General features: G+C 40.4%; 1 protein-coding gene across 7 annotated transcripts in view; it reads right to left on the bottom strand.

Annotated features, from left to right (window-relative positions):
• Positions 1-27,574, bottom strand: part of kif21a (kinesin family member 21A) — a 58,831-nt gene that overhangs the window by 9,593 nt on the left and 21,664 nt on the right. Inside the window, exons 2-30 of one of the 7 annotated variants that reach the window (XM_074633720.1) lie at positions 22,582-22,804; positions 20,048-20,230; positions 18,536-18,676; positions 18,152-18,283; positions 17,867-18,037; positions 16,305-16,420; positions 15,912-16,107; positions 15,591-15,780; positions 15,325-15,391; positions 14,212-14,400; positions 13,583-13,654; positions 12,194-12,281; positions 11,985-12,102; positions 10,395-10,583; positions 9,598-9,797; positions 9,130-9,237; positions 8,952-9,020; positions 8,689-8,822; positions 8,269-8,413; positions 7,480-7,674; positions 7,191-7,292; positions 6,670-6,835; positions 6,020-6,040; positions 5,220-5,277; positions 4,399-4,453; positions 4,091-4,293; positions 3,354-3,473; positions 906-1,037; positions 68-142 (exon numbers count right to left, since the gene is read on the bottom strand). In XM_074633720.1, the coding sequence (XP_074489821.1) occupies positions 68-142; positions 906-1,037; positions 3,354-3,473; positions 4,091-4,293; positions 4,399-4,453; positions 5,220-5,277; positions 6,020-6,040; positions 6,670-6,835; positions 7,191-7,292; positions 7,480-7,674; positions 8,269-8,413; positions 8,689-8,822; positions 8,952-9,020; positions 9,130-9,237; positions 9,598-9,797; positions 10,395-10,583; positions 11,985-12,102; positions 12,194-12,281; positions 13,583-13,654; positions 14,212-14,400; positions 15,325-15,391; positions 15,591-15,780; positions 15,912-16,107; positions 16,305-16,420; positions 17,867-18,037; positions 18,152-18,283; positions 18,536-18,676; positions 20,048-20,230; positions 22,582-22,804 (3,858 nt within the window). The remainder of the gene's footprint in view (positions 1-67; positions 143-905; positions 1,038-3,353; positions 3,474-4,090; positions 4,294-4,398; positions 4,454-5,219; positions 5,278-6,019; positions 6,041-6,669; positions 6,836-7,190; positions 7,293-7,479; positions 7,675-8,268; positions 8,414-8,688; positions 8,823-8,951; positions 9,021-9,129; positions 9,238-9,597; positions 9,798-10,394; positions 10,584-11,984; positions 12,103-12,193; positions 12,282-13,582; positions 13,655-14,211; positions 14,401-15,324; positions 15,392-15,590; positions 15,781-15,911; positions 16,108-16,304; positions 16,421-17,866; positions 18,038-18,151; positions 18,284-18,535; positions 18,677-20,047; positions 20,231-22,581; positions 22,805-27,574) is intronic. The other 6 variants (XM_074633721.1, XM_074633722.1, XM_074633723.1 and 3 more) reach the window with 6 other exon arrangements.

The following is a 27,574-nucleotide window of genomic DNA, read 5'->3' as shown; positions in this document are numbered from 1 at the left end:
GTGCACCGAAAAGTGACATTTTAGTGAACCGTGTGGCAAATTAAAAAAAAAAGACAAAACGTTGTACTTGGGTAGATCGGAGAGAGGAGGGGAACCAGAACGCAGGATGTGATTGGAGGACAGGTGGAGGCATCCGTTCGTCCTGGAGGGGAGAAGAGTATCTGATATTCCTGAGACCTGATTAGCTACCGAATTAATCACTAATTACATCCTGTTCTTATCCTGTTCTTAATTTCTCTTAATCGTTATGTATTGGGTTCAGCTTAAAGGCACAATGAGTAGGATTTGTCAGTTGCGGTTTGTAAAACACAACATTCAAAGTTAGCCCCTCTAGGGCTGCAACTAATGATTATTTTCATTATTGATTTTCCATGCTGTGTCCGGCATTTTCGTAGCTTCCTCTTGGATGTGTGCTTACGATCTGGCATCTGGTCGCTATGTTTTTAAAGAGGTTGATGCCCAGAAACATTCCAAACACAGCAACATAAGAAAATACACTTAGAGAGCGGCAGGCTCTCTGCAGATACAGACAACGCCACACATGTTTTTGTATGAGTCTATACATTTCTTTTTTAGGAAAATCAAACTAATTGTGCCTTTAACTTCAAGAAGAGCTATTCTAGAGTGAGCCTACATACTGTAAAGTATTTTAAAAACACAATAATAATGTAACTTTAGTTAACTCTAGTTATTTTATTATAACACTGCATCATTACACTCCCAAATCTAAATATGTGCCTCACGTCTACATTATCAGGAGATATCTACAGTAATTTGGGAAATAAGGCATCAATTTGACAAACTGACAGATTCTGGATGCTCCCGCTCATCCTCAGCATCTTTCTCCGACTCTAATCTGACTCTCTGGCAGGCTCGTGTCAATATTACTTATCTCTGGTTCTTACTTATCCTGCAGGACGTTTGTAGCACGCCCCAGATACCCTGTCATACGGCTAAACGCGGCGACGTGGTTACTGGGATGAGCGGCAGGGGAGAGAGGAAGTGGTGGGCTGCTCTTCAGGTTCCTGATGACTGGGCTGTGGAGGAAGACAGTAGGGCTGCCAATTAAGCTGCGGCATAATTAAAGTGTGCGCTAAGCTGTTTACACACTACTGGCAGGAGCGTGGGAGGACTGCATGGAGACAGAAGGGAGACGCATATGCTGCTTTCACGTCATATGGGAGCAACTGTCGGGACAGCTTGACAGGAAAGAGTTAATGTGTTCAGATTCATCTGAAGAACACATGCAGTACTCAGGTTTCCTGTTCAATGTGGTTTACTAGGTTCATTATTTCAGGCCAGTATCTTTCTGTCAAGACATTGTCTAGTTGTGAAAGTTCCTGCCTCACCAGAGCTACACAAAAAGATGTCTTCACAGTAGTTTATTTATAAGCCTAACATATCACAGATATTTAGTAGCCTGGTTTCAGTGATAAGCAAATTCCAAGCTTCACTGTGCTTTGTTGACATAGCCGGGCTGGCTGCTCGTGCCTTTTAGTTCATGTAATTAGTGCATGTGAGCGTGCATAACTGGCTAGTTCATGGCCCCCGCTCTGTACTAGAGGTCGACCGATAGTGTTTTTTTAAAGGTCGATATAATAACGATAATTTGGAGAAGGAAGAAGCTGATGGCCGATTAACTAACCACTATCTTCTCTACTTCTGCAGCAGCCTAGTCGGCTACTTTTGCATACGCCGTTTTAAATAAATCATTAGTAAGAGAATATATAATATAAGTGTGATTTTGGATTACATCATTGAAAAATGTTGCAATGGCCGATGCGTTGTTCTGTGGTTTACAGTATGAGTGGCCAGGAATACTTCTGTTGCGCGTCTCGTACATTGTTCAATGCCACCTCTTGCGAACCATTAATGTTCGTGCATATTCCCGCGGTATGGAGGATCCAAACGTGTGTGATTTCATGTCATGAATGGATGGTTACGTGGCTGGATTATTTGGAAGCGAGAACGCCAAATTGGTACAGTAAGTAAGTTAAAGTAACAGTGCATGGTTTCTTTTCCTCCCTGTCTCGTATCGTGGACAAAGAGCTGATGGTGTTGCGTTATATATTCGAGAGATAACTTTTTTTTCTCCCCCTCTACCTTGACTTTGTGTATGGAGCCTCAAAGTAAAACTGTGATGTACGACCCCGCGTGACTGTAGGAGGCTGTGCAGTGATGGGCCGCTATCAGAGCCGATAACGATAGTTTGTGAAACGTCCTATCGGCGCCGAATAATCGGCCAACCTCTGCGCTGTACTGCGCTCATATGGCGCTCATACAGCATTTACAGCTGATGACGACGTCCAGACCGACAGCGATGTCGCAGAAGCGTAGCGCCCACCTTCCGTTTCCCACCCAGGTTAACACTGTTATCTCTGTCAGCACTGTTTCCGTTGTTTATACTGTTAGCGCTGTTAGCACTATTAGCTGCGAGCCACCGGCTCAGCAGTCGCCATGTTGAGAGCCGTGGGGAGGCAATAGAAATGCTCTGAATTCTGTATAGAGAACCTTTAATTTAATATCAGTCATGCATAATCTCTGCCTCTGATTGACTTGTGCTCGTGGCCTCTGTTGGTTGGATTGGTTAGGTTTAGGCATGAGGAGTGAGATTGGTGGAGACCTCTTAATGCATGAAGTCAGACATTGTTAGTAGTGTTTAACCACTGGGGATCTGAGATTAGCTTTTCTCTTCCATATGACGTGAACGCAGCAATACTCAATCCTCGTGCATCGACCCCAATGCACTCACACACTGACCATGCGTGTCGGAAAGCACAGAGGTAAACGTGTGCACACGCCAACAAAAGCTTATCTAAGTAACTATTCTCAATAGTATCATCAACACTAATATAAGATCCAGTTATCAATTTATAAAATAATCTACTGTCTTCCAGTGTTATATATTTTGAAACAGGATTGTTTTAACATATAAATACAAGTCATCATCACATTACTATTTTTCAGCCAATTTTACGAGTTCACTAGGCACATTCCTCCATTTCAGTCTCACTCACAATAATCAACTGATCGTACAAAGAAAGGGAAAGGACAGTGATTTCCTCAATGAATAAAGATGTGTATCATAAGTAGATCAGCAGCAGAGGGGTTGATTAGCAAGTTGAACACTGAATTTGAGTCAAAACTACTCAAAAAAGAGAAATCCAAGTTTAAATTCAGCATAGAACTTGGCAGGTCAAAGGTCATCACACCAGGCGCAGAGCATCTTTGATTTAGACCACATGCTTCTTCAAAGCAGGAAACCGAGAGAAGGAGTATTAGTAGAGTTGAAGTAAAGTTATTTTTGCCTTTTTCCCGGCTTTGCAGCCACAACGTCAGCAACAAGCTCTTACTGTTTAATCTCCTTGGCCTTTGCCCTGTCGGCCGCTGCCTTGTCATAGGTCTTCCTGCGAGAGAGCGGGGAGGGCTCCGGTGCTCGCTTTTCCACCCCTGACGAAGCTCTGGAGCCAGAACTGATCGTTTCAGTTTCGTAAAAGTTATCCACAGACAAACACAAAGACAGTATACAAAAATAATGATAAGGGATGTGAAAACAACATCAAATAATGGCATCAATGATGAGATGAGCATGCAGTACACACAGAAACACATGTTACCTGATATTTAAAGTCCCAAAACAGAGGTGGGTCTTCGCCAAGCTCATGTTTAACTACTGAGGACACTGTGCCTACACTAATATATTTCTATTACTTTGTTTGCTGTTGGATCACTGTCAGCCAAGGCTCTTTCTTTTTACATACAAGTGCACTTAGGTTTGAAGCATGGCCTTTCACAAGCCAGTTAAAGCGTTCTGGTTAGTATTTTTGCTATCTGTGTGTGTTACTGAGCTGTAATAAGGAATTAGAAGGCAGTTTTTTGCAGGAGGACAGTAACAAATGTTAATACTGGCTCCTCTCTACATGCTTATACCTCAAAGGAAGGTATGGCCATTTGATGTAAGGATGCTCATGAATAATGTGAAACAAAATGAACTGAAGCAGAGGAAGTAGCAGCAACATCAAACATGCAGGAGGGAAGGAAGGAAGTAGTAATTATTGTGTTAGCAACAGAGTGCCGGGCCTGGACTTACATGCTGCCCATTTTAGAGGAAAAGCCGGGGGAGAGAGCTGTGTAGTCCCTGACTGATGAGCCTGACGACTCCACGTCTCCTCCCCCCTCTGGTGTTTCAGCTAACGGCAGCATCGGACTGGAGAAGTCTGCGGTGGCCGCGTCGGGGGCGGAGTCACTGTTTGCATACAGCAACTCCATCTGAGTGGTGGTCCTCCTACGAGCCTGTAGAGCACAGATGAGAGAAAATTAAAACAGGAAGTAATTGGGGAAAATACAGGCAGAGAACGAGGCATGAACACGTTGTTATTGTTATTGTTATTATATTACCTTATTTCTTGTTTTGGTCTCTCCACAGAGTTTCATGAGATCTGATGACAAGGTGCTGAAGGGAATACAGAAGTTTTATATATGTCAATAAAACAATGTAACATCAAATATAAATTTATAATATAAACATATAACATAAAACACATCATATAACATAAAAGTGTTCAGGTTGATTATGCTATACTTTTGCTCATTTAAATGTCTTTATTTATTTATTAAACTTGTGTTCTTTTTAACTCTTTATGTTCAGCACTTGGAGTTGCATTTGATGTATGACTTGTGTAATATAAATAAAGTTTGATTGATTGAACACAACACAAAATAAAACAACATGAACACATAGAAATGCCACATACAAATACATACATAACATTTTTTTTTTCTCTCTGTGAGTGTTGGGACTGCAGGATGGGCACCTGTACGATGCCCACCTGTAATTTAAGTTATATGTGATCAACACTACGGTAAATACTTAATATAAACATAAAGGTGATTATTTAAGTTATAGAAAGAAGTAGATCCATATAAGTATATACATCATCCTACTCCTTTTCAAACATAATATATTATATTCATTTAGTTTATTGAGAATTTGCTGTATATAATTACTATTAATTTTATTGATTATTCTTGTTTTCTTTTCTTATTATGAGTTTCATGTTTGAAATAAAAGCTATCTAGTCTCAAATAACGTAGCATACCGTGAAACATAAATATCATTAACATACAGGTTAAACACAAGAAAGACAAAGATATACCATAAACATAAAATAATATAACGTAATGTAAATATGTCATAAGATACATAAATATAAACTTACCCTCCCTCTGCAGAAGGGCTCTGGGCAGACTCATCACTGCTGCTATCATCCCCATTTTCTGTCAAATGAGATCAATGAATAATATTTGAGTTTAGAGAAAACGCTCTTGGCCGATGAGACTGAGATGACCGCTTAGGACTTTCTAAAATGGTTCTTATCTAGTACACTTTGCTCAAGACTAAATAATTCATTGTTTTGCTCACTTTCACTAAAGGGTGAAGCAATTTTCTTGACTTCAAAAAAAAAAAAAAATAAGGCTGCTCAAAATGGATGTAGAAAAGATGAACAGGGGAAGCAGATGAGGGCGATGTCAGCGCGGCACCATGCTGTTTTATCGACAAACAGAAACGTGGTCCTCACTGAGCTCAATGGGGTCAGATGGATGGAAAAGAGTGAGAGCAGGTGGGGAGGGTTATAAAGAGAGATGTGTGTGTGGGGGCAAAGGTAAACAAGGTGAGAGGAATCATTAGTCCGTTGCTCCCGATGGGGTCAGCTGACCTACAGGGTCCGACAGAGCTAAAACATCCATGTTGTATGGTTCCTGTGGAAGGGTCTTGAGTTAGCAGGGTGCTAAAGCATGGAGGCTGTAGCACATGGTGAGCTAAGAGGAGGTAGAGTGTATCCAGATGAAGGGAAGGGAAGGGAAGGGAAGAGGTCAGCAGACAGATGGGGGGAAGCCTTGGTTGCATTGCACCTCATGCACCTGTTCCATGTTATGTTTAGTTAGTTTTCAGAGTGCAAAGGGAAGGAACCATGCATTCATAACACAGATAAGAGTCTAATATGGTTTTTCCACTTACCAGCCGGGATGTTACCTAGCTCTGTAAAAACATAAGAAAACAAAAAAAAAGGAAAACGTGGGGGAACAGAAAAAAGGCAATGCACAAATCAAAAACACTGTCCCCCGAAATTCTAGAAAAACAAACAAAAGAAAATAAAGTGCAGCTACTGTAAACAGAGCATCCTACTGAACAGAGGCTGGCAGAAATACTTTGACATTTACAACACAAAAAGTTGAAGAAATTTTGTAAATCAACTCTATAACCTATAAAACTTAATCTTTTTTAGGAATTTGTATGGTCGCAATATGATCTTTTTACCAGTGTAATTATGAGTATAATAATTAGACCAGCTTCTATTCAGCAGAAGGCAACAGGCAAGAGCATGTCAATAGGCCCAATCATGCAACTGACCAGTAACCCAGTCCACTTCCTGAAAGGCCAAATGCTTTGATATGTTTAGTGGCAAATTATCATTTCTTAACAGAATTGACTCATAGATGAGAAACAACATCATCTCTCCAGAATAAAAATCTGAATCCCAGTTTTCCTTTGACATGATATTAAGGACACTTCCAGGAGGTGGGCCGGGTTAAACCAGGGTTCTGGTCTGTGTTTTGGGTCCTCCACGTCTTCACTTCAATCTCAACCCAAACAAACGGTGTTGTCACCTTGCAGCGCGTTCCCCAGCAGCGCGTCCAGCTCCGGGTTGAACTCGGCCTTCTCCTTCAGCATGTGAAAGAGCAGCTGGTTCTGAGTGGCGCTGGTGATCTCCGTCTGCTTCAGCCGGCCCTCCATCACCTTCACCTGAGACTCCCTCTGGGCCACCTGGAGACCCTGAGGAGGTCAGACAACAGACTTTATTATTATGTGTTTTGTATATATAAAATTCACACCATCTCTGTGATACAGTGAAATAACTGCATGTGTAACAGACTAGACGTGATGAGGGATGCTGGTGGTTGCAGCTGTAAACACACTCTGCAGCCTGCAGGTCAGTGTGCCTGCTCGTTGTAACCAAAAAAAACAAGTTGAAAAAAAACAAAACCGTAGGTGTTCTCTTACAGAGACTAAATTTAGTGCATAGTGTTTACTGATGATGCTTTTTGGGGGGGTAAAATGTCCCCAAAAGTTTCCTAGTTCTATTGGAAGTTCCTGCTGTCAAAAATGGTGTTATTATTAGGACTGGTACCTTGTTGATAGCCATTGACATGAAGTGATCCAACAGAAAACGAGCTTCCGTCAGGGTACAGGAACCAATCACAGCAGAGATGTCCACTGTGTCGCCTTCCTCCTGTAAAAAAACAAAGCGTGAATTCATACAACTTCAACTCTCTAAGACTGTAAGAACACTTCACATAAAAGTTTGACCCATTAGAAACTCCCCTTGAACTGTTCAGAGCTCAAAAGTCCTAAGTAGGTAATGAGATAAAGCTGATTCTCCATCTATTTGTGCCAGCCAGTACAGCAGCCTCTCTCACCTTGGTTTCCTCCATCTGCATGATGTTGGCCTGACAGTCTGCGATGCTGTCGTTGATGTAGTCAATGTTGGCCGTCAACGCGTCCACTTCCTCGTTAAGGGGAGGCACCGCCTTCTCTGCCTCTGGTCCCTCCCTGACCAGCCGTTCCCTCTTCCGAATGACCTTCTCTTTACGCTTGGTCAGCTCCTCTCGTTGCTGTCAACACAAAAACACACTGAATTTTAAACAGTCATTTCTGTTGTATGTGTACATGGTAAATGTTGCAGAAGTATCTAGTATATTTAAAAAAGGATTTTAGGCCAGGTTTTATTTTCGTTGTCAGGAGGATGTAGCAGGAGTTAAAGCCCCCTCTGATGTCAGGATTTGACATTATTTGACCAAAACAAACCTTAAAACAAACCCCTCAGCTCTCACTGGTGAAACAGCATAAAATAGGAGACGAAGACATGTCAACAGCCCTCTCATTGCCAGACACCTCTCAAGTCTCTCTCTAATGCCAGATCATTTTGATTCAGTGGAGAATTTAGTAGAACATTTTTGAACACTATGGCCAAGTACAACTGTTTTCAACTCTTTCCACCGATGAGAAGCTGCAGCAGAGCAGGTTGATAATTAATTGCCTTGCTTGAGGACGCTTGGCAGTATCGATGGCACGGTTATAACTCTTTTCCTTTACCTGCCTTCATGGATATACTTCCTGCTGGTCAAGCTGGTCATTATCCGTCTTTAGTTCTGTAATTGATAGATCGAGACATCTTACAGTGTAACGACGTACTGCCGTAGCTTTACCTTGAGGAGGCGGTTCATGTCGGCCTCCATGTTGGAGATGGTCATCCTCTGCATGATGACGTCAGTGATTCGGCGCTCCAGAGACTGCCATTTATTGCGAGCGATTCTGGTGGAGTAAATACCTACAGTTCGCCTGTAGGAATACCTGCACACATACACAACATCAATCAGTAATGGATTTAACACCAACACAAGCACATTGATGATGTAAATAAGCTCATAAAAATGTTCCAGATGCAGATTTATGTATTAAAATCCAACATAATATTGACAAAACATCCATGTGCAAAGAGAGATTTGTGTTACATTTTAGAGGATTTTTCCTACCAGGGTGCACCAAATATTTTGGTAAAAAAAAAAAAAAAAGCATTTATATTTAGTAGCTTTCCTTCCTTGCCTCTCGTGCACACACAGACTCACCGAGTGCCGTTGGGAGCAACGTTGCCGGAGGAGTACAAGCGTCCAGATGGAGGTCTGTGGGTGGAGTCCTGCATCGGTTCTTTCCTGATGACCTTACCTGAGGTGGGCCTGGCCTGCCTCCTCAGAGCCGTCACCTGACACAACATGGCAAACAGAAACGTGACTGAACACTAAAAGCATGTATTTCGGCATCCATAATGTATCACCAAGTATTTCCACATACATTATGTAAAAAGGTACAATCCAGTTCTGATGCTGCTCACCTCCTCAGTCTTTCTCCTCAGAATGAGCTCCTGCTGCCTTTTCTGAGCCTCCAGTAACTTCAGTTGGTGCTGCAACACAATCACAGTACCAACAACAGTTAAATGATGATACTGAAACTCTTGGGGCTCAGATTGATTAAGATATAATTACAGCCAACTGAACATCCTTTACGCTAACCTCTTGCTTGCGCTGGTCTTTCTTTAACGAAGCGATTTCTCGGTTTCTGCGAGACTCGTTCATCCTGTTCTTCTCCTGCTGATCCTTCATCTGCTTCATGAGGCGGACCTGAAACAATCAAATAAAAAATATTCACATCATATACACAAATATAGTGAAAGTAAGTCAATATTTGGATGTGAAAGTTCTCAAGATGTGTGACATCTTTTTGATTTATGGAGCATTTTTGAATCCTCCCTCCTTACTTTTTTTTCGCCCCTTAACCCCTAAAAATCCACCTGCTTGCTGGTCGCTTTAGGGTTATGGTTAGATGATGATCAATAATGTTTTAAATGATGTAAAAGGTTTTTATAATCATCAAAATTCAGTATGTACCAATTGCTTTTACTCAATTCTGTGACACTGGAACTGGTTCAGAGTGTTATCACAATCCCCCTTAAAGTAAACAACAACCGTAGCCAATCGCACCTTCGTCTTCTTCATCTCCGCCACGTCCATCTGAAGCTTCTTGAGCTGTTTCTCGTACTGCGACTGGTTCTTCAGCAGGCGGGCGTGCTCCTTCTGAGCCGACTGGAGCTTCTGAAGCTCCTTGTTCATGACGCTCAGCTTCTTCTCATATTCAGCCTTGATCTTGCGAGACTTGTCGTCTGAGCCGGTCTCCACTGTATCTGAAAGCGTGCAACACACATGGAAAACCGTCCATAAAAAGACAAAATGCAATCACTTTTATGTGGAAAAGTTTCTAATGTAGCGCCCACATAACGTTGCAGATAGACAAACATATTTTCCGTAGTGGTTTAAACAGTCAGAAACCTTGATCTTCAGTTGTCAAAAAGTCTCTTTTGTGTGCTTTTCTTTTTTTATTAGACAAGCTGAAAACTCCTCCGTGCTTTTAAAAGCTGCATGAGACAATGCTTTGATCCATTAGTGCTGATAAATATAAATGTAACTGTCATCGTCTGGCTGCTGGCGGAGAGCTTTCACTTTAAAAGGACTCTCTGAAGTACAACAGCATTCTGCAGTGTTTTTTCATTACTAAAGAACAAAAAGTGAAATCAAACATAAGGGTAAGATATAAATTCTTCAGAATGGAAGTAGGACAAGCAAGAACTTAAATAAATTCTGCTTTAAGACGGAAATAAACTCATCAAAACCGACATTAGAAGCTAAACCCACATTTTGGTGGTTGTTTGGTGGATAAATGATGTACAGTGTGTTAGTACGATTTACTGAGCGATACATGACTCCCCCTTCTGGCGTCTTACTCATGTTTAGGAGGACACGGTCCCTCTCCAGCTGGGTGTCCCTGATCTTGCACTGCAGCATCATCAGCTTCTGCTCGTACTGCTGTTTGAGCGTGTGCAGACGCCGCTGGCTGTTCTCCAGCTCGTCGATCAGCTTCTGCTTGATGGCGATCTCGCAGGTGATGTTGGCCAGATCGGCCTGGAAGTTCTCTGTTGGACACACACGGTAAGATTACGTATTCACATCCACAGTGATGTCACGAATCAACAGTATTTATTTTGTGTTTGGCGTTAAAAGATTCTTTTATATTACAAATCATTTATTATACTTAAAAGAACCTTTTATTTATTATTGATTATTGACTTTAGCGCAGGCCTTTTCTCCCTTTGTTGCTCGCCTCAGTACTTGAGTACGGAACAATTTCATTCATCAAGTTTGTAAACATCTTATCACATAAAAAATGAACTGCTTTTCTTTTACGTCGACATTATGTTGTTTTCCTTGCCTGACGTATAAGGTGTCAGTGTGCTGGTGCCCTGACACCTTATATACACTAGTAGAGTTGCATGGTAGCAAGAAGAGGACTATGGTTGCACTTGAAGGACAATACATCTGTATCATATAGCATGTCCTTTTATAGAATATTTTATAGTATAAATGTTACAAAAAGAAGACAGACTGTGTCCTAAAACTGTGAGTAAAAGCATCAGTCATAGTTATTGCTCCTTATCTGGCACTTAATTTCTTATGTCAGTGTGACGTATAGTAGTACAAACATGTGGCAAATAAGACAAACAAAGGTGTAACGAAATATACAGACATTTAACACAAGACGTATGAAACAGATAATATGATTTGAATATGGTACAGATTTGTAGTTGTCTTTAAATAGTGGGAGTATTGCGAGTGTGTAATATATTCATCTATGAATAACTGTGACCAGAGAAATGTGCAGGTATGTCCAAGGAGGAGTAATAAATATATAAATAAATAAATATTTAAATAAATGGTTATAATAATAATGTTGACAAGTAAGTTCAATAACTAAATACATAAAAATAATAATAATAAATAAATAATAATAATAAGGAAAAACTAAAAAATAGATAATACTAATAGTGATGCATAATAAATACAAAATAATGATAATATTTTTGCATCTTCGGAGAAATTATCACAAGTGGTCAGCTCTAAACGCAAGCGTGAATGTCTCAAAAACAGACGGTGCATTCCAATTACCATACTATTTACTATGCCGGAAAAAGATTTAGTATGTCCCAATAGATAGTACTGTATGTCACATGCAGTATGCCAAATATAGCAGAATGTCCTATTACATTTGGTCATATTTTGCAGAATGCAAGCCAGCATGCTTTTCTGGCTATTCTGACCCACAATCCTCTGTGCAGGAGATATACAGTATGAGCAAGAGGGTCAAAGTTTAAGGCGCAATGTTATGACAAAAGTTGCAGTACGTACTGACAGTAAAAATAAAAAGTATGCGATTTGGAACGCAGCCACAGTTGTACAGTATGTGGTGCTGGTTGGTCTGTCAATGATTAAACAGCTCCCCCTTGTGGAGAAACAGAGAAACTGTCCTCCCCTCGTACCTTTTTCATCTGACTCTGAGTCAGAATCGTCTGAGCTCTCCTCCACATCCATCTCCTCTTCGTCCTCCTCCTCCTCTTCCTCCTCTCCTTCCTCGTGGTCGCTGCCCTCCTGGACCTCCTACAAGATGACACACTAAAATTATAATATCTGACGGCACCCTTCAATACAGATTCAGTGTAAAGATGAAACAAGAGGCAGTCAGTCGTACAATTTCTGCTTCCTCGTGGACCCGCTCCGTCATTTCCTTCTCTGTGCCCTTCTCTTGCTCGTTGTCAGGAACTTCCTCCTTGCTGGCACTGAAAGACATTTCAGAGAGACATCATTTAACTTCTGTGACTGAGCAGAACACATGGTGCATATGGTGCACAGCTACTGCAACATAAATGTAAACAAGAAGTATATTTTTAACAAAACATCTGCAGGTAATAAAGACATTGTTTCATTTTCTTTAGTTGCGTAAGTTTTGTAAATTGCTTAAAAATGCAGAGCAACACTGTCTTTTTAGCAAACAAACTTTTTTATGGACTTCACCACTGTGTAGCAATAAAGCTGGTAACTGTTCAGGACTTTAGGATTTCCTGTGATATATCCGACACTTATGATACTGCTCCGTTTTTATTAGCTTGTTTGTGGAAAAGACAGCGTATTATTTTTTTTTTAACAAAAGGAGGGAGGCGTCTCATCAGAGTTTGAACAAAACCAGCAAAAGCAAAAAAAGCATGAAAGGAATAAAAGAAAAAAAAACTGAATCAAGTCCATGAAGCAGATCTGTTGGATAAATATTTTATCCAAACACAGAGGGTTAGCAATGTTTAGGTGGTGTTACGCACAAAAACATCTGGATAAGCTGACCAAAATTTAAAAAAATAAAGATTAATACAGGAATTGCTTTCCTGTATTAATCTTTATTTTTTTTATTCTCTCCTCACCCACAATCCCACAACATCTCTAAACTTTCATCCTGATAGCACTAACTGTGGCCAAGAAAACCATTTTACTCAACTGGAAAGACGGAACAAAATTATCAGTACAGACCACACAAATCCAGAAAAGTTCACATCCATCCTAAAGGAAAATCTGATTCCCCGAGCCTCTCTCTCTCTCTCTCTCTCTCTCTATCTCTCTCTCTCTCTTCATCCTCCTCCTCTTTTTTCATTTGTTTTTGTACTTCTGCTGTTTGCTGTAAATACTTTTGTTTTGTCAATACTTCTGGTATCCATCTGTAGTAAATAAAAATTAAATGAAATAATAATAAAAACAAAATCTTGAAAACAGACACTTCCTAGTTCCAGGTTGTCTTTAAAACCAATTACAAAGTCAGTAAAAACATAAAAAAGATGAAAAACAAAGCAGGGATGTAGCGTGAGGGGTCAAAGAATGAGCTGAGCGGTTCACACATTAGATCTAAAGACATATAAAGGCTTATCATATTAGAAAATAAATGTGTTTTATGGAAGGGAAGTGCTTCGATGGTGGCGAGTCTCGCTCCAGGGGGGTAAATACCTGCGCAAAATAAATAAAAAAGTAAAATATAATGCTGAATTAGGGGGAAGCAGAGGATGGGAATGGTAACAGGAGGGTGGAAGCTCTGACAAACCTGGCGTCATCAACCTCTTCCACCACCTCCTCCCTTTCCTCCCTCTCTCTCTCCTCCAACAGTAGCTGGAGTCTTCAGGGAGGGGTGAAGGGTCAAACCAGAGAAGGAAGCAAGAGATGAACGAAGGAAGGAAGGAAGAAAGAATGGAGGGAAGAATGATCAGAGGAAGCTCTGCACTGAAAACACCACCTTTTTATCCCCGTTAAAGTGCCCCACAGCACAAATCTCTGATCATTTCCAACCTGGAGCCGCTCATCAGTCTCTTTATGCTGTTGTAGATTTCTCATCAGGAATTACTCCATCCAGTGAATTTCTTATGTTTATCAGCACTAGAATACTGTCGCAACATTAATCTACATTATAAACATATTGATGTTATTAATTGTTTCATGTCTATAAATAAAGCACATTAATTATTTAAGCTTCTATTAGCTGTGTGGTGTCTCAGTTTACAAACCATGACTGGGGGTCTTTAAGCATGAACATGTACAAAATGTTAACCATATTTCTTATTAAAATATATGAGTCCAACTGATCTCACAAAATAAGTACCATTCCAGTTTGAATCTTTTTCCATCAAAAACAGACGATCCTAGATCAATTTCTTTGGTCTACAGCGGTCTTATTACCTTTTCTTTTTCTTTTTCTCTCGCTTCTTCAGTTTCTCCAGGTCTTTCTTGGCGAGTTCGATGATGTCAGAGGTCTCCTTCTCGGGCGCCAGCAGCGAGGGCCCTCCGTACAGCGACTGACGATTGGAGGCACGAGACAGATTCTTCCTCAGAGTCTCGTTCACAGCTTCGCTCTCCAGGAGTTTGGCTCTGATTAGAGGGTGGGGGGGGGAGGAGGAACACATATGTGACCCAGGAGGGCAGAGAATTTCAAAATATACTGAAAATGGAGCTTTTGTAAAACTCCGGCCAGGGTGAAGATTTTCAGAAACTCTGTTTTCAGTGTTGACGTGTAGACGGGCAAAACAGAGCTTTTGGGCTTGTAATGTCAGAGTGTGCGACGTTATCTCCTCTGTGAGGCGTCACTAATGAAGCGACATGTTGTGCAACGGTGGCATAAATACATCCATGAAGGGCGGACATGGCCAAATAACCTGCTAACAGGACTTTTCACATGTCTACACTTAAACGAACAGTTTACTCTTCCACTATATTGAGGAACAGAGGTGTCAAAATGCGCTACGGTGGTCACTGCTACTTATCCAATACAAGACGTCGCTGGTGTGTGTGTGGGTGTTTTGGGCTTTTTGTCTAGATGGAGATTTTTTTAAAAACAGTGCTTTTGTTGACAGGATTTTTTTTTGAGAACAAAGGAGGAAAAACACTGTTTCTAAAAATACCCATGTACGTATGGGCTAGGCCTAAGTCCAATCAAAGATGTTGGAATGCACACAAAGTCATCTTGACTAATGTCCCACAATGCAATGCAAAACAGAAAGAAAAGAGCTGATAACAGCCAGAAAAGCCAGCTCTAATAAAATGTTATTAAACATATTAAATCTTTTGGAAAAATTATTTGCAGTAATATTCAATAGACACAGTTTTGATTGACATCCATCAGCAGGTTCTTGTATTATTTTCAGTTAGTAAGCAAAAAAGCACAATGATGTTTTGTGTACAAACTAAAAAAAAACAGTATAGATAAAGTATTACTATTTCACCTAATAAATAAGTATGTAGAATGAAATTGGAGCCCAATTAGCATTAACATAATCTACAGTGAGAGTTGTTTACCTGAGTTCTTCAATTTCTTTGATGTAACCCCGAATCATGTTTCCAATTTCTTCAGTTCCACCTTCACCTGGAAGAGAATCAAAACAATTTTAGATGAGAGAGGGAGAACAAAATGTCTTTTCTAACCAAACTAAACGTGCCCATCCTGTATTCACTGTGGCTTTGCGATGAGCAGAATCAAGCCAGAGATGAAGACAAAAGAATGAAAATATAATAACAAAATTATCTCGTGGAATATGTATTTGTTAATGCTCAAAACGACCTACCTGCCCTGGCGAGGACCTGGTTGGCCTGGTCACTGAGCACCTGGGTGAGCCGCCCCCTTTGCGCATCGATGGTCTCTTGCATGGCTTTCACTCTCACCCTCAGGTTGCTGTTCTCCGTCTGCAGCATGGAGTTCTCGTGGAACATGTCGCTGAAGCTCTCCACGCCGTCCTCACCTGTCAAGCGTTTACCCTGCAGGGAGAGGAGGAGGCAATACAGAGGACAACGTGTTACTCTCTAAAAATAAATATACACAATTTAAACATGTTTTTGAGCTTCCTTTGACATGAAATATTCCCTGGTTAATTTTATAAACTCCTCACCGTCTTGTACTCCATTAGCTCTATCTGCAGTCGAGCGATCTCCGTCCTCAGAACGCTGATCTGCTGGCTGGCCTTGTCCTGGTTCACCATCACCTTGTTCTTGATGTTGCGGGCTCGGTTGGCGTACTTTAACGAGTTCAGCGTTTCCATGAAGTCACGGTCAGACGGGCTGATGCACGCGATCATCACTGTTTGGCTGAGGCAAGAGGGAGGCGGATATTCATGTTTGGTTAAGATGCACAATTCTGACAAAGACTGATGTACATTTTGATAAATGTGTTTGATGTATGATACATTTGAAAAAAATTTGATTCAAACACAGCCAGACTTCTCTGGGTCCACAATGACACAGATGGTACTTTATTAAAAAGGTGAAATCAGTCATCCACCGACCTGTTTCCTCCTAATGAGTCCTGTAGAAGTCGGGTGAGTTTGGAGTCTCTGTAAGGCACATGTGAGGATCGCTTGCTCCGGTCACCCAAAGCACTGATTACATTCCCCAGAGCGAGCTGCAGCAACAGAGAGGAGAAAAATGGTTTAAGGTGATGCAGCAGATTTTTATTCCATGAATGTTCTTTTGGATTCGTTTGTTAAGACAAATCTTATAGGTTTTCAGTCTGATTTTCACCTAATTTGGGCATGCAGGGGGTACGTTATACGATGTAAAATGCAACAATGTGTGAAAACAATACATTTTCCAGACGATACATTTGTAATGTTTCCTTTACCACTAAAATTGTGCTGACTTTTTCCATCAGGAAAACACATCTCAAAATACTCCAGAAAGCTAAGTTTAATAGAGGGAACACAAGAACTTAAAAATAAATGCTGTTTCCCTCAGAAACACTTATATTATATAATATTTACAGCTGAGGAGCTTCATTTATGCACAGACACACTCTGATATACAACCTCCTTCATCCATATTAGATGATTGGATAGATTCTACTGAGCATAAGAGAACTCAACACACAACTGAGATATCTGTATGGAGTGAGGTATGCTCAAGGGGCTCAACTCCTAAATAAATACTCATCTCAAACTGATTCAGTATAATTGAATATTATGAGGACTTATATATTACTCCAGTTAGACTAAATAAGATGAATTCAAATATTTTGGATATCTGTGTCAAATGCAAAGCAGAAAAAAGATAATTTATTTCACTGCTTCATCCTGAGATGCAAAAGTTCTGGAATTAAATTATTAACCATGTTTCTCAAATTACTTTAAATCCCAGATTGCATTTAACTACTTAATTTGTACCCAGATGGTTGTACATTAAACAGCAAATAGAAGAAAATGACTGATTTAAGTCTATTACAAGTGAGTCCTTTTCTTACATTCTTGGAGAATTGTGAACTTGGGAAAGCTTTGGAAACTTGAAGGTTATATTTCCCTAGGGAATGCCGATGCAACTCTTATGTCTACCATACGATGCCATCTTGTCCAAATATATGTTTTATGTAATACTGTAACCCTCTGTGTTTTTGTTTGTTTATTTTTTCTTTCCTTAGGGAGGGTGAGGGTGGTTTTATATCAATGTGATTATTTTATGTCTTGTTATAATGTATCTGTGTAAATTCTCAAAACCAAAAAAGTTGTGTCCTTTCTTCAAGAGAAACAACACTACACGGCAGCAGCAATCAACACATCCAAATCCTTGTTACTGACAGAACTCCAGACTGAAGCTTGTGTATGTTGTTGGGTAAAATAGTAGAGATCATGTTAAAGGGTTTTTATTCAATAAATCATGCCACTCGTAGCTTTAATGATAATGTTTACAGGGTTTCTCCTTCCTCTGTGCAGTATTTTTCTTTGAGTGCAGGGTGGACATTTATGAAATTCAGCCACTAGATGGCAGTCAAACTCTAGTATATCAGTGGCTTCTCTGGATCACTGAGTGACTTTACAAATCCTGCTGGAGTGATGCAGAGGAGGGAGAAGCAGCTCACCAGTCCACAGTTGATTGAGATGCCCTCTTTGGCTCGTTCGCCCGTCGCTCCGGTTCTCTTCAGCCTCTCAGAACCGGCCAGATCCACAAAGTGAAACTTGGCTGTCAGCGTCTCGTACTCGTCCATCTCAGAGTTCCCGTTGGAGACTCTGTTGTCAGTCTCACTTTCTTGCTGAGTGACAGATAACAAATACAATGTTAACACAACACAGCAGCATTGTTCAACTCTCTGTAGCACAAGTCTTTCTTATCTTATCTTTTTAAATGATACTGAGACTCTACTAACATTGTCGGAGGCACAGACGCGAACTTGGCACAGGTGGATGGTGAAGATGGCATGGGATCGAGAGCTCTGGACGTTCATCTGAGTGCTGGCTGTGGTGCGAGAGAGAGCCCCAAGCTTCAGGCACTGCATCATCTGAACAGACAGAGAAAGAGCTTTTAAATATTAACATGCCAACTCACTTTGACACAGCTATGAAATACAACAACAAATACTCTCTGGCATTTATAAAAGCAAACACCAACACAGGGATGAATAATATATGAGTAATGAGGGTATTTGTAAAGGCCTAGATCCATTAATAAACATTAAATTAAGTCATTAATATTAACAATGTTAGTCACAATGGGCTGGACGTTTGTTATACACACACATGCGGTTCGTTACCTCAGCCTCGGAGGACACGGTCCGTGTGGTCACTCCTACGGTGTAGATTCCCCCGGTGGCGTCCTCGTGGATCTTGATGTGAGATTTCTGCTTACTGTCTCGTACCGAGTCAAACAGGTCCAGAACTTCCTCATTATAAAGCTACAGGGAGACAAAACACACACGTATAAAATGTTTTTAAGCAGGCAGATACATCACTTTAACTTTAAACCATGGATTAAATCATCAACATTCACAGAATATCTAAAGGTTATTTAAGACCTTCGTAATACCATCTTGAATTGTATTTAGGACAAAAATAAGAACAAAAATAAATACGCAAGACCAACAATTCCAGCTTATTTTTGACTATAATAGGTCTGCATCTGTACTTTGCAAAAACGCGAAATATTACCAATTATATTTGTGTAATTACTGGTCAAAATATCTCATAAGACATACCTAACAAGTAGAATTTCAGTGAGATATAGGGATTTGTTTTTAGACAATGCATCTTGAATATCTTGTTAAGTGAAACTTAACTTTTGAGCATTACAGATCTCTTTTTATCTTGGAAGACCTAAATATTACATCTTATTTCCATAAAATTTACCAAACAGATTTTTTATTTACCTATTACAAGCAAAAACATCTTGTAATCATTGTTATTTAGTTACTTATTTTTTAAGTGGCCTTTTTCCAATACCGATCTACTTACCCTGTTGTGTGAATGGACACACAAAAAGAAACGTGCCCCTGTATTGTGTCAAATATATAAAAAAATAATAATAATGGTAATATAACAAATAATCTGTACCTCTCTAGCTCTGTATTGTTGACACACTAATCTAAAATCTTTTTTTTAGTTTAGTTCTCCTGTTGACTGTTAAAATAGTAAAACCTGAAGTGACGTCTCATTTATTTACCCTAAATCATCTATAATTTGGATGCTGTTTCCAGGACGCTTCTTGCATCTTGACAAAAAAAATCTGGGGAGATATGAACGACTACCATGTAAAAAAAGGGATCAAATTTAGAGAATATGAATAGTTACTGTTGGAGACTCGTGTCTGAAACAATCACCATCTGCCTAGTGTTTGATTTCTGTTCATATCCGTGTTTCTTGGCCAACATTCATCCACCTCTCCAGTTCTTCTCCAGGAATCTGAACACTGTCACAGTCTGATGGACCGGCACAACTGTCTACTCACATCATTGCTGTTAACTCTTCCTGTCCAGACTGAGACCCCCCCACCACCACCACCCCACAACACCTCCTAACCCCCCGATGACAGCTGCTGCAGTTCAATTGTCAGTGTGGATATTTTCACATGATGGAGCGCTGGTGTCAAAGCTTGTTAAACGAGCAGTGTCAACAATATAAGCCTGACCCATGACATCTCTGTAAAGCCTGTCCTAATTCTACTAGTGAGAGAAAGATTATATTTTGTTTGTTTTATTTAGCTTAAAGAAGCAGGTAAAATAAAAAATTAAGAAATCATTATTTATGATACAGTGGGGGTGGATGTGTACCTCGAGGAACTGGGCGTTGATCTTAAACTCAGGTACGGGGCTTCCCTGCTCCTGGGCGGCCTGTCGGCGATCCTCGATGCCCTTGAAGAGGTGGTGGACGGCGCGGGGGACGATACCCAGCTCCTCCTCTACGATGTTGACGTCAAAGCCCGTCCCCATGGTGTAAGTCTTCCCTGAACCAGTCTGGATGGGGAGACGCAAAACAACCAAAAACACATTATTAATGAAAAGTATGACTTTGTCTTAAAGGGGAACTCCACCAGTTATACACATCAAAGACTACATATGTGAAAAATGTTTTCTAAAGCCCTTTGTGGCTCCAGAGGGAGCTAGGTGAAGTCTGATAAACTGCCTCAAGTGATGTCACTTGAGTCAGCGTCTGTTGGGGCTGAAGACTACAAGTTTGAAAATGAAAAAAAACGAAAACTTTAAGAAATAAGTGAGTTTAACAGACCTCTGTAGCCCACTCCACATCTCTGCTGCAGGCTAGCAGCTCAAGGCTACATTAGCCGCTACCAACTAACTGACGGTGGTCAAGTTGCATTGTGGGTAATGGGAGGCATCAGGTTTGACAAGGAAGAAGCATGCATGGAATAAAAAAGATTGTGCTGCATCAAATTCGAATTTTTTTTTTTAACTGTCTTTGTGAATCCAGTAATGTTTATTATTTATTAAAGACTTACTATTTTTAACTTGATAAACGTATCCTTTATCTTCAAATAGTTTTTTTCTTGAATGATTATGTAAATTGTTTATGTTGTTTTGATATTCAATAGGTTAATTTACAATTTTTTGGCAGTTTTTCATTTGATTCATGACAGTTGGGAGTAGAGATAAACCACGAAATATCAAATTTATTCTCATCTTAATGTTTTATTGTAATATCTGTTTGATTTTACACTACTATTACAAAAGTATGTGGACACCGGAACATTACATGATTGTTGAACATTATTAATGTCATAATTAAACATTATTAATCTGCTGCTATAACAGCCTCCACTCTTCTGGTTTCAGGCTTTCCACCAGATGTTGGAACCTGCCTGCAGGGATTTGCTCCAATTCAGCCACATCAACATCAGTGAGATCAGCCACTGATGTTGATGGTGATCAGGTTTGGCTCACAGTCGGCGTTCCAGTTCATCCCAAAGGTGTTGGGTGGGGTTTTAGGTCAGGGCTCTGTGCAGGCCAGTCAAGTTCTTCTACACCAAACTGGGGAAACCATTTCTTTATGGACCTGGCTTTGTCATGTTGAAACAGAAAAGGGTCTTCTCCAAACTGTTTCCACAAAGTTGGAAGAACACTATTGTCTAAAATAACATTGTGTGCTGCAGCATTAAGACTTCCCCTCAACTGGAACTAAGGGGCTGAGCCCAAACCATGAAAAAACAGAAACGTCCACATACACTTGGCCATATACTACTGAGTATTTCACTTCTGCCCTGTAAAGTATGCTTAAATTATTGACTTCCTATAATTCCCAGAATGCCTTTTGATATCCCTTAGAGATAGACGGGAACTCATTGCATGTACCTGGGGGCTATACACGTAGTTGGAGAGCAAGTTTTTCCAGTCAACGAAAAACGGTGACTTCTGTTTCTTTATTTAAGAAGAATGCCGTCTCAATCTGGTCAACTGAGTCTATTGTCAGTGGAGAATATTTTTAACCATTTACCTGCACTTTTCCTCTGCTGAAAATGTTTAAATGTATTGCTTGTGTTTAAGAACATTGAATAGACATGCTAAGATTTACAAACCAGTTTAAAATGTACTTTCTGCTCTCATTACTGTCTGTTTATATCTGCAACCCAACCGGGCAGAGTTTTTGTGATGCAGCCGAGTGGGTCGGTCTAAATCTAGATTAGTCCCTGTAAAGCCAAACAGGTCTGATCCAGGCCAAACCAACAGCAGCCTGTACTCTCTCTCTGTATGTGTCAGAAGTAGGCCAGCAGTGACAGAAGCAGTTACTGGGGAGATATGGGTTAATATGGACACACATTAATGATGTATAGCTGTCTAGAAAGGTGTGTGTGTGTGTGTGTGCGCTTCGCTTCACTTTGAATCGTGTGAGTGCCATGCAGCAGGAGCTCTGTTGCCACGGCAACCTAAGCAGTAGGGGAGGTAAAGGCAGAGGAGGTGTCGGGGGGGCTATGAGGCCCAAACTTGCATGTTATTTCCATGTGGTGAACTTGAAGAGGGAAGGGAAAGTGGAAGGAAAAGGGGAGTAGCTGAAGAAAAATTAAGTGTACAGATGTGAGGATAGCATTGATCTTCTCATCAAAAAAGTGTATTTCCCAAAATATCAAATTATTCCTTTAAAAATATGGTTGGACAAGGTCACAGAGGTTCAAATTCCACAGCAGAAGTCTCCTCTGGTCTCCTTTTACCCAATTGTCAACACTCTCCACCTCTAAAACACCCCTCTTCTCTTTCTTTCCTCAAACACACAAATCCACGGAGCGCATTTCCCTACATCCACCCAGCTATAAAGCACCATCAGCACTGCAGCTGTGACACTGAGGACAAAGACTTGCCTGTCCGTATGCAAAGACGGTGGCGTTGTAGCCCTCGAAGCAGCCCTCGATCAGCTTCTCTGTGCAGGCGGAGTAGATGATGTCCTGCTGGGAGTCCATGTCGAACATGTAGTCGTAGGTGAAGGACTTGTCTTTCCCCAGGATCACCTGAGGCTCCCCGGGCATCACATATGTGCAGATGTGACATCCCTCTATCTTCTCCCTGGCCAGCTGAGGACGAATCCTACGGAAAACAGAAAAAAACAGAGAGATGAGAGCTTGTTGAGGTACACAATGAGGAAGTACACTTATATAATCTAATGAAACCCAGTGCAACAGGCGCCAGTTGCATAAACTCTTGGTCTTAGATTCTAATTAAGCTTGTCTTAATATTAAGACTGGTAGGAAAGTTCCACCTCTCCCCCTGGCTAAGCCTGAGGTGAGAGCTTTGTTGTTGTTGTTGTAGAAGGTCAGTTGGCTTACTATTTCAACTGTGTATCCAGATCTGCCACTTATTTCTCCTTTACGAAGCTTATAACTGACAGTTTTTGTTAAAGCTTTCTGAAAAATGTTAGTTCAACTGTGTTTATTACCGAGGTCGTAGTTAGTTGTGGTTTTGTACTGGACTGCAAATGTGTGAAATGTGTTTCTAAAATCCTCCTCCTCCCCTCAGTTCACGCCTGAGTAGGTAGAGTGTCCCCTTTTTGTGTTCAAGGACACATTGCACAGTTTCTGTAGCTGCTGTTAAGTACGATGGCTACTGTGGGGCTTCAACCTGTGAATCACACCACAATCTTTCTAACCGGGCTGCTGAATAAGTTAACGCAATCCTGGAGCTGCTTCATTAAGCAGTCAGCTGGAGACAGAGTTAGTTCACACATGGTAATTCTAGCGCTGCAATAGCATATTTTTGACAACCGGCCAGTAGAAAGACATTATATAAACACCCCCTTTTGAGGTCTAAATGCTGAAACTGTCCATGTTATTTTGACCGTCCTAAATCACAGGAACATACTGAACTTGTTTTTGTAATTACAAACATTTTCATCTGCTCCAGATGTGTGGTTTTTAGTACAAGTAGACTGCAGGGTCAACATCCTAATCTGACCCAATACTTTGTCCCATAAAACCTGCCAGCTGGGTTAATATGTACTGCTTTAGCGTGTATATCTGTCGGTCTGTCAAAGCTGAAATGCTGAATGTTAGTAATGTCCTGAATGACTGAAATCTGGCAGGGATTAACTAGTTTAATGTGGATGTGAGAGAGGAGGAAGAGAGAGACACAGTGGCACTGTGTGTGTTGCAGTGAAAGTGAGCATTTATTTCTTTAGTGAAAGAAAGTTGGTACGGTGTAACCAACAGTATAACAAACACAGAGGCTGCGTTCAAGGACACAGACACTAGAAATGAAAGCACAACATCACCAAATTATCCTGTCTTGACTGTCAAATACAAGGACACGATTTCAGCTAAATCAGTTTATAACATTTTGAGACATACAGGTTGAAAATAAACTCCTTCCAAAATTTGGTAAAGGTAAAAATAAGCCCGACAACAGTTCTTAAGTTATATATAACTATTAGGGGTGTCGGGATATACTGGTATTGACAATAACCGTGATATTTAAAAATGAAATATTGATATCATGTTATTAATACACAACACTGATATACGATAACATTGTGTGAATAATACAGAACCTCTGAAATCATTTTATATATCCGATTATGATTACAGACTCTCTCCACTCGTATTTTGAGTGTAATTCATTTGCAATAAAAAAAAAGCACAATAATCAAATTTTAAGATTAATTTGACAGATTTTTTTTTTCTTCGATTTTTTCTATAGATAGATAGATTTGTTTTGGCCACGATAATCCTATAGAGAAAATATGATATTGTGACAGCCTTAATAACTATACTACAGTTATACATACGTCAACATATGACATACATTTGTGAATCAAAAGCCAAAAGACTACCAACTCTTTATTGCTGAAAAGAAAACAATTCAATATTATTGTTTAACCAATTTCTGTAGAATTATATCATATCAATATCATAGAGTTTTCATTTTACACTATTTTGTTGTTTAAATTTATTATTTCAATCAAACTGAAATTAAAAACTAACAAATTGTTTCATATTGTGATATACATTTATATTGGAAAATTATTTTTATTAAAATTATGTAAAATTTATGCTGCATTCACATGGAATAAGGCAGACAGACAACACCATTTCAACAGTACAAGAAAAACAGACAAACAGTCCGGCGGAACGGCAGGACATCAAAATGAAATATGCATGACGATATGTTGCCATGGTGATGAAAACAAATAAATAAAATTAAATATATTTGTCTACTATTTTATGTTAATATTCTAGTAATGCATGTAGCTATAAAGTGCAGCCTTCTCTTAATATTATATTGCAAACTTAAACAACTTTCTCTGGCGTGACGGAGCTGAGTAACATCCGGTTGTAAATTCCTTCTTACTTTTAGCAGGTTAGGATAAAGACTTGCACATCCATTATTTCTTATTGCACACTGGAGAGAAGCTCAGTGGACACTCAAAACATTTATTGAATCAGTACATCAAATAAATGTTTCAGTCCCTTCAGGCTTTCCTCAGAGTGTGAGTTTGGTTAGACATGATGAGAACACGGGAACTCATTTTCTGGAAAAGGTCTGTAGGGGCCGAAACGTTGATGTACTGATTCCATAAATATATTCCAAGAGGGGTGTGCAGGAATTTACTTTTGTGCAAGATACAGAGCTGTTCTATTTTTAACCTCATGCTTCATTAAACATACTCGAATGTTATCAATCCTAAACCTCGAGCACCACAACTCTGTCAGGCTGTTGAACCATCACATCAGGAACTGATTAATGCAATGCAAGTCATTTACTGGTAGGAGAAAAAACAGCTGAAGGGCCAGGATTACTCTAACGTCAAGAGTTAGCATGTGACACAGCAGCATCAGCATCTATGTTCACCTCATACTGGTAAATTGTGACCAAGTCGGCCAATCTTTCAGAAAGTATCGCTCTGTTGTTTCAAACAAAACTCTCCTCGTGGGTTCAGCTCACAAACAAGCTTGGAAGAAAAAGCACCTGACAGCGGGCCTGCCAGCCTCTCTGTCCTGTGTGGATAAGGGCCTCATTGTGCCTCCAAGTTTAGGGGAGAACAATGCTGTGAGGGGAGCACAGTGCGGCCATTGTGTCCGTCTGTGAGACACTGGATCCCAGCGCTGACACCAACGCCGCGCCTGCAGGATTACACGGCTGGACGGAGGCGAGGGAGGAGAGGTAATGTCCTGCCTAGAGGTCATGACATGTCCGCAAATAACTACACAAAATGAGTCACTGAGTGAGGTAACGGATGAAAGATTCTACTTTACAATGCAAACTATTCTTTTTCCTTCTACTGGCTGTTTTTGGTAACACAAAGTCCCTTAAGAGGAGGAATTTTGGCTCATTCTTCTGTTAGTCTCAAAAAATATCAAGAAATCATCTACAGTAATGATACAGCAGCAGCCTAAACTGCAATAGCTGCATTTGACAGAGACTTTTATGTTAAAATATTGAAGATTTCCCCTGGAAAACTAATTCTACAGCAGGCAATCTAAAGTGTTTATTTCCGGCCTAAGTGTTTATTTCCAGGCAGCAGCGAGCAGCCCACCGCGGACAGACCCAGATCTGACTTTGCTGCCGCCTTCGACCTGCAGTCAGACCTTCGTGGAAGGTGGAGGCTCCTCTTCCAGCCAGGAGCAGAGCTTCCCCTCGCTTCTCTGCCGGTCCCCATTGGGAGCCAACACCGACACCACGCTGCTGGAGGCCCAGGCCATATTGCTGGGCCTGCTGGAGTTACAGGAGGTACGGGAGAACCAGAACCAGGACTGCACGGGGCAGACTGTCAGATCCTTTTGCAGCAAAATGAGAGGTTTTCTAGAGGGACTCTGGTGCTCGGAAACACTACCGCTTTTGTCCACAGGGACCGCCAAAATCAACACAACATGAAAGCTCCTTGTAGTAGCTTTAATACAGCAAATGTAATATATTCAATGACTGAGGCTACTTAAACTGATCACGAGACAAGAGGTTTCATCTCTGCTAAACAATTTCCTGAAGGAAACCCTGAACAATCACGCATTTCTGTGATTCTGACGTGTCCTCAGTATAACTAACTAGCCTTCAGGTATGAGTGAGAGTAGCTGTTTGGATTTGATACTCAAAAGACTATCACACATCCTCAGAATACAAACCCCGGGGTAAACAATAGTAAACAAAGAAATAAAATCCCTTCTTTAATCCTTCTCTGTACAGAGCTCGTGTTCTATTGTTTGGATTTCACAATAAATGTGATCCCCTGTCAGAAAATCAATTAGCACCCATGACAAATTCACCATATTCAACCAATTACATGTTTCCGTGGACTGTAAGAGTGTTTTAGCAATCTAATCCTTTCCAGTAACCACAGGGGGGGGGGGGTCTTTGTTTCAGACTATTTAGCTCACTAATTGGGTGTGTAATCCTGTCTGTTTCTCTCCCACAGTACTTTCACGCCCAGAAATCTGATGACATTTCACAAATAATTTTCCAGGTTTTTTCCTTTGAATATTATATGTTCAGGGCTTTTATTTTGAAAGGTGGGAATGGAAGGAATGGATCTGGACTGCGCTGCCTTTGTCAAGGTTGAAAGGAGTAATAAAGTTTGTCATCTTGGTTCATACTACGGAGCCTCTGTGGTTTTGTTTCATGAATATAGGCACAACTCAACTCGTTCCACACAACTGGATTAGTTGCCTTTATTCGTGGTGCAAATAAATGATGCCGCTTTTTCGCAGCGTAATAGTCGCGTTCTGACAACAGTTCAACCATATCGTCCAGCCCCCCCCAAAATAAGTCTCCATGGCCTGCTCATTAGTTTTTCCTTTGTAATATACAAGTGAATAATACTATGTTCAAACAGGAAATGTGTGGTCAAAAATACAATGTAATCACTCTGTG

Source organism: Sebastes fasciatus, chromosome 4 (assembly GCF_043250625.1).
Source record: "Sebastes fasciatus isolate fSebFas1 chromosome 4, fSebFas1.pri, whole genome shotgun sequence".
Lineage (NCBI taxonomy): Eukaryota > Metazoa > Chordata > Actinopteri > Perciformes > Sebastidae > Sebastes > Sebastes fasciatus.
This window is presented reverse-complemented; position numbering and strand designations above follow the sequence as displayed.